Genomic DNA, 18,739 nt, shown 5'->3' with positions numbered 1-18,739 from the left:
TCCTAAATTTTGGTTTCTGTCTTAAATTGATCTCTTTGATCATATTATAATTGAGCGTAAAATGATAAATTTTAGATTATTTTCCTCACATTTGTCCATAAATTTGTAAATTGTTAACTTAGAGCTGGTGCCATTACAAACAGGGATAATCCGACTCATCGAATGATGATTTGTTCACATTTAAGAACTCAAATCTATATATATGTACAATGAAAAAGTTTTACTTAAATTAGGTTCGATCAAATACAATAGATCGTACAATAAATATGATATATTTGACATGTAATGAATCACTCTTTTTAATTTTGTACACCATTTACATGATAAATATATTATAGTTGCAGTATAATTGGTTCATGTTTGACCAAACTCGATTAAAATTAGAATTTTTTTATGCACAACACTCTTTGTGATAATTCTTTGTAATCAATATGACAAAATCGTAACAAATAGGACTAAATTAAAAAAGAACCTAACATATGAACCAAAAATATAATTGTTTTTAAAATCAATCAGTTAGAAGTTACCCGTTTTAAATTTTTCAAAAGCATTTCTAATTTAATAAGATTGATAATTTTTATTTAAAAATTAATGATATTTATTCTTTCACATATACACATATATATTTATTTATTAAGTTTATATAGTATTTTATATATTATTCAAATGATATTCGTTTTAAATTTTATTGTCCCTAGATTAATATTTCTAATATTTAAAAATAACTTCTAAAATTAAATTAATCATGTAGAAATATTATTTGCCTATTTATTTATTTTTAGTTGGATATATTTATCATTAAATGTCCAAGTAGTTTAGAGAAATTAGAAATTTTAAATAATCTTCCCTTGATAGAATTTATCTTTTAGAACTAATTCTGATTTATTATTTACAAAATTATTTAAGTAAGGATACAATCGTCTTTTCACAATAAGAACAAACATATGAGACATTCGTACTTGTATATATAGTATAGATAGATATAGAAATAGATATGTATGATGTATTATGCACAACAGAGAAGTAATTTTAACATAATCCAGCAGGTGAAGTTTTGAAGAACAAAACTATTATCTATGTTTGACTAAATTGGAGTTAGCAGAATACGTTAAGAGGTGTAACAAAGATGAAAAGTTAGTGAGCTGCTCTATTATATCTCATATCGCAAGGTCGCAACAAGCACAATGATTTACAAAGCTGAAAGAATTTTTGATTTCTCCAGAAAGGAATGAAACAGGAGAAAGGAATAGTACCTCTAGCTGTTAATAAATGGATACTTGGATTCAACATAATTTTCAGTGTCCCATAGAAACGATCCAAATGTAACTGCCTCCAGTACCAGCATTGTAAGTCCAGAAAATGTAAGAGAAACTAATTCGTCATTAGATGCATCAAGGGAACCATCTTGAGTAACAGTAATATCGGGCTGTCCAAACAATGCCTGCGTCTGCTTTTCAATCAGAGATATTGCCTCTTTAGATCTTATGGTCGCGTACCGCTGAAGAGTTTCTGCATCCAAATACATAACATATGATCTCAATTTGTATGACTTTTCTTCACTGCTAGAGTCGACTATACCTCCCCCATCGCCCTCATCAGGATAGATTCGTATCAATGAATCTGGATCCCATAGTTGCTTTTCTGGTGTGGGCTCTTCAAATCTTACACGTTCTTCACCAAAACCTTCAGGAAGCGTGTTCATGGATCTTTCGAGTTGATACCTTTCATCAACTCTTCGGAGGAAATACCCATACATAATTGAAGCAGCATAAAGCTTGCCAAGCTTGATTTTACTGATCTGTATAATTGTGTCCAGGGGTCCCACAACGCGTTCTCCAAGAACAAGAGATAAATGGCTCAGTATCATCTCAAATGCCTCAGCGGAGTGCACAGATTCTAACTGCTGTTCTTGATTTGGCCACAAGTCCACCCTGCCAGTTGGATCTGAAGTTGTTGATATTTTAGGGATCATTGATATATGATTGGCTACAAATCTTTGCACAATCAAGCAATAGATTATCTCCTCCAATGTCTTTCTTCTTTCTTTCTCTTTCACTTCAGCTATTCTCCTGAAATCAGTAGAGAAAATGGTTATGCCCACACAACAAACATTGATAATTAGTTCTGTTCACCAGAGTCCAGGAAACCTGAAAGAACCAATGGGAAAACCGAACTTTGAAGGAAGTAGCATCATTGAAAAACTACCCTCCAGAACTGCATTGTATTTCTGCATTTTCTCACCAGTCTCAGAGGCTAAATTGTATAAACAGATGGCATTCAAATTCACAATCGTTGTCTTCGAATTGATGGAATTGAAAACAGGGATTTCATATCCCTAATAACAAACCCTTTGGTTTTGCCGGATAATACCACATTAAGCTCTAATTTTCAACTATATTTTGTGGAATGTTCATGAATTCCAAATGCTTCTGGAGTCCTCTAACATCTTTCTCCAAATCCTTGCATCCAAATGTAGTACATTATGCATACATACAAACTAGAGCAAAATAATTTTGGGACCATTTCGTTTTCTCTTACTGCAGAAAACATATTCCTACTTCGCTTTTATCTTCCCCAATTTTCTCGCTTTCCTGTTTTGTCAGTTAACTGTAAGATGTTCCAAAAAGCATTGCCTCTTTCCACTTTCCAGGCTTCCATCACAAGGGTAGTAGACTCTCAAGCAAGTGTCTTATTGCATACTTTGCGTACTTTCAAATAAGCTACTTTCAGCAATATTCTGTTCCTACAATAATAAGCTTAGTGCTTATATATGAAACAAGTTGATATCATGAGAGGGTAGGAGAAAACCAAAGACACTGAACTTTGGGAGAGAAAATGAAGCTCCACATCCATACATCACAAGGAATTCAGTTTGTGGAGAACAACTAGCATGAGCATGTACAGGAAACAGCAGCTCATAAAGCACTGCACGTATCTGTTGTTATGCAACAGAATGAAAAAGTGAATGACAGGACTTCTTTGTTATAATAGATACTTCAATAGAACACATAATACTAAATGATCTTTACTATCATGGTTTTTAAACTGCAAAACAGTATGCATGTAGCACAAAAACCTTTTGCATTGTCCTTGCTCCAGTAGAAGAGTGTATTTTGTTAAAAATGAAAATGAAAATGCAAACACATCCAGGTCTTTTCTCATTTCATGTCAAAGATAAGAGGTTTATGAAAGTGTCCACCATATCCCAAGCTTCAGTAACACTGGCAATGATGTCTTTCTTTCTTTCTTTTCTTTTCTTTTTTTTTTTTTTTTCCAGCAACTCTTCTTTCATTGTTATTTAAAAAGATGACCAAGTTTCCATCTATGCCAGTGCATGCAGGAAATTAGTAAAATACTGGTAGACAAGGGAATATATCATCTTTCCATAAGTTCCAATGCTGACACTTGCCAACACCTTAGCACCACCAGGTATCCATTTACTCCACGGATCCTGTGGAAAGAGGATTGCTGGCAAAAGTTGCACATTAAGAGAAATCAACCATTCCACTCAAACTCCTTCGTCCAACCAAATGCTGCTGCCACATGAAAACCTTTCCAACCCCTTGACGTCATACAGTTCCCTCAATCGCTCACATCCTCAAAGGCTATTTTGAACAGAAAAACAGTAAGACAAATCCTACTTCTCTGCTCAAATAAATAGCAACCTGCTGCTCTATGCTGCAACTGGAGTTACTTCTCCTCCTCATAAGGAATAATATTAATACACCAGTCCTTGTTGTGCGCAAGAAAATAGAACGAGTTTCAGACTCAACAAGCAATCTTTTACATTCTTTCTAGTTTCTTTTAACCAACACTGTTGGTGCTTTGGAATTGAAACTAAAACACTAACTTCCAAAAGCCTGCTTAAGTTCATATTCTTAAGAAACATCACCATTTTGCACAGCAAAATTTAGCTATTGTCCTATTCATATACATCAACTTTCAGAAGGTGGGATAACTGGCACTCATCTTCCATACCCGACACTGTCACTTCTTCCCACAATAAAGACGACATGATTGAGTTTACTAATTCATTCATTTTGCAGCGAACTTCCTCAACGCCCTAATAGTTAGTTATTAGCTCAAGATTTAACCAGAAGCACCATGCTCCCTAGTCAATCTTTATAACCATTTTGTGATCTAGGCTTGGCAGAAAATCTAAAATTCATTATGCCTAAGCACACATCTTATAACCTTTTGAACCTCATCTCCAAAAACAAATGCTCAAGGGAGCCGAAAATTTTTTAAAATAATATTTTAATAATTTGATTAGTTCAAGTTTAATAAATAAAAATAACAATACATGTGTCTAGTCAAAGCAAATTTAATTTTATATTATAAGAATATATTGAAATTTATCGAAGTTGTACACGACAAAAGCTTGAGGGGGCCGCAAAATAATTAAAATAACTTTTTTCTAATAATTTGATTAGTTATAGTTTAATAAATAAATATAGATAACAATAGATGTGTCTAAAAGCAAATTTATAAGCAGTAACATATTCAAATTTATCAAAGTTGCACAACAATTTATTTACAACCTAGTCTGTATCAAAATCTTCTATTATTCTTCTCTCAATGTAGGTAATCAAACAATTATGCAAGATATTCATCTTGTATCTTATTTCTGAATCTATTTTCACCAATTTCATGGCAGAAAGATCCCCTAGTGGTTGTAGAAGATACAGATAGAGTCAAGACTCAGTATCCTATGGGAAGAGCCTATCAAATTGTATCTCTTCATATCTTTCATATGTTTCAGCTTAATTTATCTGTGCCACTAATCAACTTAAATAAATTAAAGGCCTTCAAACTTTGCATTTATATTTGGACTTTGTAATTTTAGGCTCGTATTATCATATTGTTGGGGGGCAATATATGTAAAAAAAAAATATATATATATAATTGTAAAAAGATTTAGAAAGCTTGGACCCCCCAAGCCCCCACCTAAATCTGTCATTGGCATTATCCTAGTTGACTCAATGATACATGTCTTGACCTTAAAAAGGAGAATTTTCTGCAGCTGCTGCTATCTTATACAGATTACACTATATTGTAAATAAAGTTGTCGCAACCAGCTTGGGTAACAACAAAATATTAGAGTGATTTTTCCAAACTTTTCAAACTAAAACAGTTTCAGCCAGCTTAACTCTCTCCAACTGTCACTAAAGTTTTGTCAGATATCTAACATGTAGTTGGAACCCACAACAAGGCCAGGAAGAAGTCCATCTTCTTATCACCACCTCAAACAACCGTGCATTCTGGTTATCAAGTGTATTAAATATAAGTTCCCAAGCATCAATTTTGACAAAGAAAAATCCCAAGAAAAATCTCATGATAAACTGACAATGAATTTCACGGCTAGATCGAAGTCCAAACAAATGCTGATATAACAATTCACTTAAACAACACCGACGAAATAAAAGTAATAAAAGAATATGTACTTGTAGAGGAGGAGATCTTGTGATGATGGTGCAGTTGTCTCCTTTTGGCCATCCCGCTGGCTCTGGAGATTCTCCAGCTGCTGCTCAGCAGTAGCTAGAAGTAGGTGTGGATGAGTTTGTAGAATTTGGGCCAAAAGCTGACCAACTGGGGACTCCAGCTGAAGAGGAGCCACTGGAATCAGATCACCACCAGAATTTCCAGAGGCTCTCACCATAAAGCCTCTTGTTCTCAACTTCTCTGGCCCAATCTCTAACTTCGGATTAGGAAATGAGCAATTCTGTTCAATGAATTGCAGTCAGCAAGAAGGTTATCTCAATTAGATAAATCAAAAAGATGCACACAAATATAAAAATTTAACCGAAGACTCAAAGCCATACAAGTACATATTTATCATAAATACCATCACATCCACAAAAAGTGCATGCTGGAATGCTTTAGTTTTATCGATGATGGTATCAAGCAGTTCATTTCTCGAGCTGAATATAGAAGTAACAACCATATCCTTCTGGAAGTATGGAAGAAATATTAGATTCGTCATTGATCCAAAACAATTGTTATCGAATTCGTCGTATGAGGCTGTGGGCAATCTCATTATTGAATTGGTCGTATGAGGCTGTGGGCAATCTCATTATCGAATTGCACAAATTCTTCAGTGGCCTGTGCTTGTATTCATGCCAGAGACAATTTCAACTGACTCTATCACTTGCTCCCTTATATTTCTGAAACCTCTCTAAGGGCAACACTGAAGGCTTAAAAACAAATGTTTTTGTATAAACCATCACCAGTTCTCCATGCCTTCTACTCATTAACAATTAGTTTCGCATCACCCTTCCTCTCTCATTAGGTGAGAAAAAAAGGCGGCCAAAACTACCCCCAACTAGCATCCAAATGACTACTGCGTCGAATTTAGGAATTCACATTCAAACTAAATTCACCCAATTTCTTCAAAATTTCAAGCCAAAGATAATTTCCGCTGCAGGCAACCATGAAAAACTATTGTCCAGCCGGTGAATTAAAATTCTGCCATGCTGCCCCCCACTTAGACAAATTTGCAAATCAGTAAAACAGAATTATCAATCATCAAACAGCATAAAAATTTCCAAAAAAAAAAAAAAAGTAAATAAATAAACTCTAAACTCTTACAGAAAAAAATGAAACTCACTCAGAAAACAGGACATCTGGGATCCAACAGATACAATGAAAGCTTACTTTGGAGAATCCAGGAGAGAAAAAGCACTTTGCTTCAAAGAAGGAGCTGCAATGCTTGACGTCCGGCGACCGGCATCCAGCAGCCGACGGTAGAACAACAGAGACGTCTGGCAACAAGCCGGAAACTTGCATCATCAATCTCTTACCCTTAGAACTTCAGTCTATCAAAGAGTGACGAATGAGGAATAGCAAAGAAGTGCAGCAGATTTTTGTTGGTTTTTTTCCGTTTTTAATCAACTTTTTTTGGGGAAATTTGTATTGACGTGGCTATCCTGCCATCTTGAGGAGGTAATTTTCTTTATATTTATATATTTATATATATATTTTGAATATTAAATACTAGCATGAGTTTTGCGCTATGAATAGAAATTATTTAAAAATAAAAGATAAAACTGTGTCCATGTTGTAATTAGGACAATAATTAAAATTAAATTCATATTATCAAATTTAATAATATTTTAAAAGATGTCTTAAAAACCCAAAAACAAATCAATTTTAAGTGTTGGCCTAAATATGCAAGCCCTCAAATATAACCATCGCTGCAGGGATGGCAATGAATTTGGGTTAATCCTAAACTTAGATTCATTAGTTTGAAGGGATTTTGAAGTTACAATTAGGTTTGAAAAATAAATTAAATAATTTGATTCTCGATTAAAAAGAGCACTACAAGTTCGTTGAACTCGATTATTAAGCTTAATAAACTAAAATTGAATAAATATTTTGTTTGACAAATTTTTAAGTTAGGTTTGAGTTGAGCTTTATTCGATTAGTACCAACATAACAAAATATTAAATACTCGATTTTGGCTCATGTGTCATTAAATTAAAGCCCATTTGAATCGATTAGATTAATAATTAAAACGAATTCAAACACAATATTTGAAGTTCGATAAGAATTTAAATAAGTTTGAACAATGATATGTTCAGCTTAACTCGAATCATTTATTGTCTTTGATGGTAATCAGAAATTTGGCCATAACACAAAGATCGAAGGATTTTCAAGAAAATTCTCAAACTATCGAGAACTAATCCTGCAAAACAGAGGTTAGCACTTCGATTCTTAAGTCAGTAAAGAATTAAAAAATGAATTAAAAGAGAAACTTTGAATAAAGTGAGAATAGGGGTAAAATATGATTAAAAATGACGAATATTCAAGTGGAGTGCAAATTGTCAGCTTAGAATTGCTTAAAATCCGAAAGAGAATAATGCAAGGAAGTAAGAGCTTGAGAATAAGAGAGATGTTATCAAATAATTGCACAATATTGTGTACAGAGTTCGATCCAAGGTAAATTAATAAGTTTTGTATGTCATTAGAAAGCTTTTCAAGTTAGCTATCATCCGAAACATACCTTTTATAATTTGGATAAATATTGATTGAGATATACCAGCGGGACGAAATCCTTCCATATCTGCCTAAAAGTCTGGGGGTCTGTTATTCGTAGATTCTTCATCTTATTTGCTACCGATTTACATAAAAACACCTGGAGATATTTTAGGTTGATGTGTAAAATTTTGTTGGAAAGCTATACGGCATGTCCTTCTAGTTGTACGATGACGTGTTCGGTTGAATTAGGCTTATTTCTTAGGCCTACCAGTTCAGTAGAGTAACAGGTAAGCCTGTGGGTCTTTCTTCCCTATAGATGGACTTTATCCGTCCTGCTAGTAGGCCCTTATCCGTCCTGCTGATGAGCCAACTAGGCTATCTCATGGGCTTGGCCCAATAAATTTAAAAGGCATCATCACTTTCCCTCCCCCCACTCCAGGAATGCAAGTCGTAGACTTGAACTGCTGGAGTAGGTGAGCAGTTGTACAAAAGAGAAATATTTCCCTGCTTATCAACAAGACTGATCAAGTTTATCTAGTTCCAACCTTTTTCAGTAAAAGATGTGATTTGAATTTTGAATTTGCACATGCAGAGAAGAGATATCCATTAATGGTATTGATTGCAAAAAAGAAAGAGAAGAGTCCTATATTTGAATTATCCTTGGAAGTTCGCGTGGTCAGCCGGAGAAAACAATAGTCTTCTTGAGTCATCAAATAGGATGACTGTTCATGATAAATCATATATAAGGAATTTTCCCCTTGTTTTCAGTTTTACCATTTGCACTCTAAGGTCAAAAAAAAATCTTTCCTTCTCCCTTTTCCTTTGCATTTGAAACTAGGGCAATTTCTAACCCCTTGATTCTGCAGGCTCTCGTCTTTCATCCTATTATCATCGCATAGTGTTTTCATCTCTAAGTAAGTCTCCTTCTCCTTTGGATTTTTTTAATCATATCTGACGATGGTGTAGACGATCGAGCCTTAGAGGATTTTATGATTGACTTAGCAGCTTTCTCTAATACCTCTCATTCTAGCCTCCAATAGGGCAAGGGTGAAGAGGAAGTGAGTAGTAAGAGGAGAATTTCTAGGGAAGAGTCTGAGAGGAGAAAGACGGAGGACATATTGGTAGCTTTTAGTACTGAGTCTTATAAAGTTTACCGCTCTTGTGTGAAGGAGAAGGATATAGGTGACCTTAGGTCTTGATTTGGAATACATGATAATTTTTTTATTAAAATCCCTTCTTTCCCCCCACTCACCCCCAGGGCTTCTTAAGCTTTTATGTATCTCAGCTAGAAGTTGGTCCGCGATTTCCAATCCCTTCTCTTTTTGTTGAGTGTCCACTTTATTCAGAGTACCACTAAATCAGTTTGCCCTAAAAGCCTTTAGTATAATTGTTGGTTTTCATATTTTTGTAAGAAATTTAGGAGAGACCCCTACTACTGTACAGTTTCATTCCTTTTTCATGCTGAACAAGGCGACTTAGGTAAAGATAAGTGTTGTTTTGCTCAGTTAGCTTTATTTGGGATTCCATCTACCCTGGAGACAATGTGAGAAGGAAGGCAAAGGATGTGTGTCTATTAAGAAAAGAATGTTTGAGTACATTTAATAACTGATTAGAAATAAAGGAATTTTAGGAGTAAAACTTTCTAAAATTGCAAGCATTCCATGGTCAAGAAAGTTTCCTATCGTCGATGTCTTCAAGTTTGTATACCTCAAATTTGATGATGTGTGTGATTTTGTATGGCCTTTCCCAATTGGGTGCTAGATTTCCTACTGGCCTAAGAGGGCCGGCTCGTCAAAGGTTTCAGCTCAGCTTCAGTCGAGATGACTGCCTCTGATCCATATACCAGGTTGAAAGGAGTTTCTTTTGTGGTGGAGCGAGGAGTACTACTTATGACCACAGCACGCCAGGCAATGCGTTTACCCACTGTCCACCTTATTCCAGCTTTGTTTTGATTCCTTGAACCAGGATACGATTAGTGACTAAAGCCTGCCCGTTAGCCTAAGGAGAGGCAACGAACGTGAAAAGGTGCTGGATGTCTAGCTCGGCACACCAATCTTGAATCTTCCAACCCTGAAATTGACGATAATTCTTAGAAATAATAGCGCGAGGTAAACCATACCTACAAATTATATTTTTCTAAAGGAATTTTATCACTTCATTTTTAGTGATTTGTGCTAGAGGCTGAGCCTCCACCCACTTGCTGAAGTAGTCTACTACCACGAGAAGGAATTTTTGCTGCCCTATTGCTGTTGGGAAATGCCCAACTATGTCTATTCCTTATTAGGATAATGGCAAGATACTGATATGGCCTTGAATGGTTCAACTGAAACGTGGATTAACAAGGCATACTTCTAATATTGCTCGCATCTTTTGGCCTAATCTATCCCATCTTTCCTGAAAGTTGGCCAGAAATATCCTGCTCACAAAGTTGTTTTTTACCAAAGCCATGCCACCTATATGAGATCCGCAGACTCTTTCATGTATTTCCTGCAATGTTTTCCTACCTTCCTTTGCTGAGAAACATTGGAGATAAGATTGAGAAAAACTACTCTTAAAGAGGATACCCTCTAATAGAGCAAACCTAGCTGCCCTGCTCTTTATGCGGGCTGCTTCTGTTTCATCAGCAAGAAGGATACTTTCTTTGAGATAGTCCAGGAGGGGTTTCCTCCAATCTGTATCAACCTACAAGATGATTATGTCACTTTTAAGGGAATTTTTTATGAGAGTTCTTATAGTTATTGTGCGAGTATTACAATCAACCAGGGAGCCAGCTAGTCGGGCTAAATAATTAGCCTTGGTGTTTTCTATTCAAGGGGTTTGGTGGAGCTGAAAGTTGTGGGGCTGATAAGCTTGTTTACCTCCTGAAGGTATTCTTTCATACTTTCTTCCTTGACCTCATACTTACCTTTCACCCGATTGGTCACTAGCTGAGAATCGACGTAGGCGATTAGACTCTTAGCTCTTGCATCCAAGACTATCCTGATACCTGCAATGAGGACCTCACATTTGGCCTCATTATTTGAGGCCTTGAAGTCGAAATGCAAGGCATATTCCAGTTGATCCCCTTCTAGGCTAGTGAGCACCACTTTAGCCCTATTGCTAGCAAGAGTGAAAGAGCCATCTGCATGTAACAACCAATTCCATTCGTCCTCTTCCACGAGTGTCGCATCATTTATGAATTCAGCCAATGCTTGAGCTTTTATGGCTGATCTGGGCTGATAGGAGATATCATATTCACTAAGCTCAATAGCCCACTTAATCATTCTTCTTTAGGTTTCAGTTTTACTTAATGTTGTATGCAATGGGGCATTAGTACGCAAACAATTAGGATGTGAAAAAAAATAAGGTCATAACTTGCCTGGTGTTATAATCAAAGTGAAAGCTAATTTCTCTACCTCAGGAACCGTTGTTCGACCCCATACAATACATTTTTTACATAATAGATGGGTTTTTTTATGAGCACAGATTGCCTGTTGATCGACTACTAAGTAGAGGTATAGGGGTTCACCAGGTGTTGGCTTGGTGACCAGGCTTATGCTAAATAGGTTTTCGGATCCTGGAACTCCTGGTGGCAGTCTTCATCTCAAACAACATTCTTAGTTTTCCTCAAGGCTTTGAAGAAGGGTAAGCTGCATTTTGCTGACTGGGATATAATCTTCTAAGATCCGCTATGCCCCCTGCTAGTCTCTGTACTTCATTGAGGTAAGCGGGAGGTTTCATTTCTTGGATAGATTGAATTTTTTCTAGGTTGGCTTCAATTCCTTTCTCCAAAACCATGTATCCTAGGAACTTGCCACTTCGCAACCCAAATGCGCTCTTGGTTGGATTTAGCTTCATGTGATATTTTCTTAATGTATGAACGTCTCAACTAGATTAGTAAAGTGTTGGTCCATCTGCCTGCTCTTTACCAGTATATCATCAACGTATACCTCCATGTTACGTTCTAATTGTTCTCGAAACATGCAGTCTACTAAGCATTGATACGTAACCCCTGCATTTTTTAATCCAAAAGGTATAAGAACATAGTAATAGGTTTCTCCTATGTGATAAAGCTAACTCGCTTCTGGTCATTGTGGTTGAGCATTATTTGGTGGTAACCCTACAAATCATCCATTAGGCTAAATAATTCATGGCAGAGGTGGAATCCACTAGCTGGTCAATGCGAGGTAAAGGGTGAAAATCTTTAGGGCATGCCTTGTTGACATCTCAAAAGTCAACACACATTTGCCACTTGTTACCTGGTTTTGGGCACTAGCACCACATTGGATAACAACTCTAGAAACTAGATTTCCTTGACATGCCCGTTTAACAACAACATACTTACTCAACGAGGGTGGATTGGTCTTGCCAAAGCCCAGCAAGAATCTATTTGCCCATACCTTGACATCTTGGTGTTCCTCCTCTTTTCAGTTGGGAAGAGGGTCCCACTTAGCTAGTTTGAGAACCGCAGAGGGTTGAGTTGATGGTCTCCATGATGAACTGACAAACCTGCTCGCAGAAGAGCGATTTCAAAATGGCAGATCCAATTGCTTGGTCAAGAGTTGGGGCTAAGACTGCAGCATTAACTCCTGGTGTTGGATCTAGACCCGGGACATTAACATCTCCTGAAGTGGAATCTGCAGGTGGAACAAAAAGTCTAGATGCAGAGGAGGGAAGAGTCTCCATCATAAGATCTATGATCACCTCCATTATTGGAATTTTTCTATTTCTCACGACAAAGCTCAAGTGTTCCCAAAGGCGGCGCCGATGATGCTTACTAGAAATTCACGACACCACAAGGGTCAAAGGATCTTCAAAAAATTTCTAAGATTACCCTTTGCAAAACAGAGGTTAGTATTGTGATGCTTAACTCAGTAATGGATTAAAAAAGAAATTAAAAGAGAAACTTAAAAATTTAAAATAAAGTGAGAATAGTGGTAAAATATAATTATAAATGATGAATATTCAAGTGGAGTGCAAATTGTAAGCTTAGAATTGCTTGAAATCCGAGAGAGAATAATGCAAGGAAGTAAGAGTTTGAGAATAAGAGAGATGTTATCAAATAACTGCACAAGGCCTTTATTTATAGGCGTGTACAGAGTTGGATCAGGGGTAAATTAATAAGTTCCGTACCTCATTAGAAAGCTTTGCAAGTTGGCTATCATCCAAATCAAACCCTTTACAATTTGGATAAATATTAACTAAAATATACCAGCTAGACGAAATCCTATCAAACTGCCTAAAAATTGGAGGGTCTATTATTCATAGATTATTCAGCTCATTTGCTATCCATTTACTTGGAACCACCTGGAGATATTTTAGGATGTGATGAGTGTTGAAGTCACCAAAAATAATTCCTACTACACTTGTGAAAGTGGGAGTAGGGTCGATCCACAGAGATTGGCTTTAAGTTGATTTCTTTGAGAAAAATAGAAAATAATGGGGGAAGATTGATGATAAAAAGAAGTGATTGAAAACTAAATAAATAATTAAAAATACTTGGTGGAGATATATGAGGGAGATTTTCCGATTAAGGCTAGGATTATGCTTGATTCTTATGAGTTGATCATTGATGCAAGAGTAACACATGTATGGACAAATAAACCATTTATGGTCGTTGGTACGACATAACAACCTCACCTTTCCTTACCTTTTCGTTAGCCAAGGTACGATTGTTGGCTAGATCTCTAATTAATAGAAAACCTTGGGAACGTCCACAAGATTTAATCTATTAACAGCATTAAGAATTAGAAAGGCCTGATTCTAATCAACAAACTCCTACGAGGATAATTCGTTTAAACTAGATCATGCATTCCCCATAACATAATAAAATACTATGACATAACTAATCATGCTACGTTGCCACTAAGTATTGAACTAAATAAACAATTACACGGATTTATAAAGTTCAATTAGCTAAGCAAACATTCTTGATAATGAACAACCGGCCGAATCATTCATAAATCAGACGTTTGTAATTAAAGCGTAGAGAATAACATGAATATTTATTTGACAAGTGTAGAACACAGATTAGATCTCACAACATAATAGGAATCAAGCAATCATCATACCTTAACCAGAAAATAAGGAATTTAGCCGGACATATTAATAGAAGAACACACTAAAAAGTGGAATTCCATTAATTCCGGCTGTAAAATAAAAATAAAAGAGAAAAGATGAACAAGAATTTTATGGAGTTCTAAATAATAACCGAATCTTCTAATGAAGAGATCCCCCCTATTTATAATAAAAGTCCCCTACGAATCTAGACTTAGTGGGGGAATAGACACGTGATAAACTCTAAAAAGGTAAATAAATTACAAGAGATAAGCTTTAAAGAATCCTTTCTAAATCTAAACAATTGATTCCTTTATCTCTTGGGGAAATCGCTCGTGCTTATCCTTATCCCGAGTTGACTACTCCATTAAGCGTGGGCATGTTTTGTCAATTCTGCAGAAATTTCCTTGTAATCTTCCTTTTTTGCTGAATATGCAGTAAAATTACATAATTAGGAATATTTTGGCTTAAAAAGGAAGATTAAATTGCTATAAAATCATTATAATTGCAGAGTTATCAAATACCCCCACACTTAGCCATTTGCTTGTCCTCAAGCAAAGTCAAGACGCATTCAAAAATCCCTCCAAATTTTAAACTACTCAAGGCAATTTGTAATTATGTGCAAAGTAAATGACATATTTTATGAAGGAGATAATTCAACATGTATCAAACAAGTTTTCGCGTGATGACCGTTATCAAAATCAATCGCATAAAACTAGTGGACTATTTTCTCTCCACTTTCCATTCTCTCAAGTGTATATATGGCTCAAGTGTATCTCTCGACACTTACTACGACAATGCTTCACCATAGGCTTGCCTATACACCACATCTCCACCACTTTTGAAATATGCACATATAAGGATCAAAAGGTCTTTTATTTTGGTTGTAATGGGGCTTTGGTTTGGGGTATGATAAAAGGATAATGAGGTTAAATTTCAAGAAACTAATTAGAGCACCAAAAGAATTTGAGTGAACAATAATTCGAAGCTCTCAAAGTTTACTCATCTCCCTTCAAGATCTTTCGACAATTCCTTGAACTATGCCTTTCTTATTCCTTTTGGAGAGTTCATACATTTTTTTTCTCTTTCTCTTTTCTTTTCTTTTTTTTTCTCTTTTTTTTCTTTTCTTTTCTTTTTTTTTCTTTTTCTTTTTCTCCTTCTCCAATTTTTTTGTGATAGGCATAGACCAAGAAAATTGATGTCGGTTTCCACAAAGTGAAGAAGAACATAATTTTGGAACCCCCACACTCATTTTGAAATACATCTTTTAAGCATGTAAATCACAAAGGTTTCGAAAATCTCCCATTTTGAGAATTTGTTCTTTTGAACATAAACCCATTTCCCTTGATGCTCTAATAGTTCTTAGAGGGATCAAAATCAAGATTTTAAACAAACGACGGGATAGGTTCGTATATGACGGGTTATTCAACAAAATAGGTCAAAAGGCTCAAAGGGGTTTTCTAATGTTAAAATGTGTTGGGTGGTTAAAGAAGGCCGAAAGTGGTTTCTAATGCCTTTATCATATCCAAGTAAATGTACATTTGTGTGGCCTCGATGTGGTTCAAGGCAAGTTCTAGGAAGACAAAGCCATAGAAGTGTTATTCTCTCAAGAAAGAATAATTCTTTTTATGGATATATCAAGCTCAAAATCTCACGAGGTATGTTTTAGTCCACTAATCCTACATCAGAAGATTTTTAACTCAAGTCATTTTGGTAAAAACAAGCTTTCAACTAGTGAATTATCCTTAAACATAAAACATATATTCTTTTTACACATAACATCATCAAGCCAAGATTAGTCCAAAATTGAAAGGGTTTTATCATGCCAAAATTTTTTCAAAACCAAGCAATTTTTACTAACAATTTCCATAAGACTCAATCTTCAAAAGTCAAGAAAATCAAGCACAAAAATATCTTTTCGAGTAGTTTCAACAATCAACAAGAGCAACAACTATTTTCAACGTGCAACACCTAATTCAAGAAATATGCTCAACAATAATACCCCCACATTTAAAATCCACATTGCCCTCAATGTGGACTATGACATGTATTTCAAGGAAAAATTAAAAGGAGAGAGTTTAAGGAAGCATCCCTAAGTGCAAGTCACGAAAAGGTCATGGTGTGGGTGGTTGCCTTGGTGTCCGCCCGAAGTGTTCAAATTTCCGGTGAGCGACGATGGCAAACGACGGCGGGGAGCTTTTCCGGTGAGATGGCTTTGTTGAAGAGTTCTTGGCGGATTTGAAGTTACTGTGGATGAGCTGAGAAAGATAAAAAGAAAATATCGGTCAAAGATTTTGAAGTGTGATGGAAAGATTCGACTGATTTCCATATTTCTTTTGATTTTTTGAATTTTTGAGTTTTTTTTTAATAAATAAAAATAAATAAATAAATGAAGGAAAATGAAAGTGAATAACAGCCTACGAAGTGCGACTAAGCGTGGGCACGCTTAGTGGAAGCTCCAAATCTGTTTTGGTGAAGTGAGTTGAAACAGTTTTGAAAGATCGACTAAGCGTGGGCACGCTTAGTGGAAGCTCCAAATCTGTTTTGGTGAAGTGAGTTAAACAGTTTTGAAAGATCGACTAAGCGTGGGCACGCATCGCAAAGCTTGAATAAAAACACTAAAACTAAAATAAAATGAAACGAAAAAGAGAAGGGATAGAAATTCATGGGTTGCCTCCCATCTAGCGCCTTTCTTTAATGTCTTTGGCTAGACATTGTTGTGCCTCAACTTGAATAAGTTGGGCATTTTAAATTCTCTTCTTCTTCACATAGTGCACCCAAAGATGGTGTGGACCAAGGAAAACTTTGAGGTTCATGAGAGAATTCTTCCTCGAACTTATTTTGTCGTGAAATGCTTTATTCTTATAAGTTCTCGGACCAGAGACCTTGAGGAACTTTGCATAGTGAGGTGCTCTTTTGATTGCGTCGATCAATGGAATGTTTACCACCACTATGCTAACAATTTCAAGTGTTCCCTTCGTTTCCCCTTCTTCTTTTTCAACAAATCCTTCCGGTAATGGAGTTTTGACCATCAACACCTTGTGATATTCACTGTCGGCTGTTTTGGGTTTGTTGGTCTGCTTTTGAGAAATTTCCATCTTTTGATCTGGTTCACCTTGTTGGACATCCGTACACTTGGTGTCATTTTCGTTCATATTTGGTTGCAACTCCTTTTCACTGCGAAAGACAAAAACACTAGCATTTTGTTTGGGATCAACAACAGACTGGGAAGGTAATTTACCTTGGGATTCCAATTTACTAACAGATGACGCCAGTTGACTGATTTGAGATTCTAGGTTTTGAATGCTCGTCTGGGTCTGTCGTTGGAACTGTTGAATGCTCATTTGGGTCTGTTGCTGGAACTGTTGTGTGTTGGTCACTAGTGCTTTCATCATGTCTTCGAGAGATGGGCTAGGCGTGGGACTAGGTGGAGGAGGTGGTGGCCAGTTTTGAGATTGTGAAATATAGCTAAAACTGGGGTAATCTGTCCTTTCTGGATTGTACATGTTGAAATGAGGATCATATCCTCTTTGTGGTGGTCCAAAAAGTCCTCCAACAACATTGGCATGCTCGATGGTTTCTTCTTGAAGCATAGGGCACAAATTGGTGGGATGTACCATGGAATTGCATATTCCACAAGCCTTCACCCGTTGGTATTTTTCTTCGACATATCCTTCAACAAGGGACAAAAGTTTATCAAAACGATCATCAAGGGAAGATATACTTACCTCATTCACCGGAGGATTGTCGTATCTAGTCCCAAACTGTTGAGTATTGGCCCACATGATTGCAATGGGGTTGTGTGTTATGGTTCACTCCAAGTTTCCAATATCTCTTGTTCTAACTATGGCTCGGAAGAAACGATTTCCATTAATTTTTTTTTCTTTTTTTTTTTCAACTTGTTGCTTGGTTAAAATTTTCGTCCATTCCTCTCAGTTTTAAATTAGATTCAAGTTCACCTGTAAGAGAAGATTTTAGTATTAAATCAAGTAAAAAAAAATCAATCAACAAGAAAAGAAATCTTCTTAAAAATGCCAATCCCCGGCAACAGCGCCAAAATTTGATGAGTGTCGAAGTCACCAAAAATAATTCCTACTACACTTGTGAAAGTGGGAGTAGGGTTGATTCACAGAGATTGGCTTTAAGTTGATTTCTTTGATAAAAATAGAAAATAATGGGGGAAGATTGATGATAAAAAGAAGTGACTGAAAACTAAATAAATAATTAAAAATACCTGGTGGAGATATATGAGGGAGATTTTCCGATTAAGGCTAGGATTATGCTTGATTCTTATGAGTTGATCATTGATGCAAGAGTAACACATGTATGGACAAATAAACCATTTATGGTCGTTGGTACGACATAACAACCTCACCTTTCCTTACCTTTTCGTTAGCCAAGGTACGACCGTTGTGCTAGATCTCTAATTAACAGACAACCTTGGGAACGTCCACAAGATTTAATCTATTAACAGCATTAAGAATTAGAAAGGCCTGATTCTAATCAACAAACTCCTACGAGGATAATTCGTTTAAACTAGATCATGCATTCCCCATAACATAATTAAATACTGTGACATAACTAATCATGCTACGTTGCCACTAAGTATTGAACTAAATAAACAATTACACGAATTTATAAAGTCCAATTAGCTAAGCAAACCTTCTTGATAATGAACAACCGGCCGAATCATTCATAAATCAGACGTTTGTAATTAAAGCTTAGA

The 18,739-nt window shown here is 36.0% G+C and overlaps 2 protein-coding genes across 2 annotated transcripts; both read right to left on the bottom strand.

Moving 5' to 3' along the window:
- On the bottom strand, window positions 1,117-6,914 carry LOC105164476 (UV-B-induced protein At3g17800, chloroplastic). Its single transcript, XM_011083122.2, has 3 exons — window positions 6,655-6,914; window positions 5,445-5,722; window positions 1,117-2,069 (listed from the first exon to the last, which is right to left on the bottom strand). Exons 1-3 carry the CDS (start codon window positions 6,787-6,789, stop codon window positions 1,256-1,258), a joined length of 1,227 nt encoding a protein of 408 aa, XP_011081424.1. The 5' UTR covers window positions 6,790-6,914; the 3' UTR covers window positions 1,117-1,255.
- On the bottom strand, window positions 16,761-17,798 carry LOC105164491. Its single transcript, XM_011083143.1, has one exon. The coding sequence runs from the start codon at window positions 17,796-17,798 to the stop codon at window positions 16,761-16,763; it is 1,038 nt and encodes a 345-aa protein (XP_011081445.1).

Source organism: Sesamum indicum, linkage group LG6 (assembly GCF_000512975.1).
Source record: "Sesamum indicum cultivar Zhongzhi No. 13 linkage group LG6, S_indicum_v1.0, whole genome shotgun sequence".
In the NCBI taxonomy this organism is placed as follows: domain Eukaryota; kingdom Viridiplantae; phylum Streptophyta; class Magnoliopsida; order Lamiales; family Pedaliaceae; genus Sesamum; species Sesamum indicum.
The sequence above is the reverse complement of the archived record's forward strand: the minus strand, read 5'-3'. Positions and strand labels throughout refer to the sequence as shown.

Excerpts from the sequence above, each read along its gene's own strand:
- LOC105164476 (XM_011083122.2), bottom strand. The coding sequence starts at position 6,789 with ATGATGCAAGTTTCCGGCTTGTTGCCAGACGTCTCTGTTGTTCTACCG. Across the intron at positions 5,723-6,654 it reads TCTCTCCTGGATTCTCCAAA|AATTGCTCATTTCCTAATCC; the intron begins GTAAGCTTTCAT and ends TTCATTGAACAG. Across the intron at positions 2,070-5,444 it reads CAAGATCTCCTCCTCTACAA|GAGAATAGCTGAAGTGAAAG; the intron begins GTACATATTCTT and ends TACTGATTTCAG.
- LOC105164491 (XM_011083143.1), bottom strand. The coding sequence starts at position 17,798 with ATGTGGGCCAATACTCAACAGTTTGGGACTAGATACGACAATCCTCCG.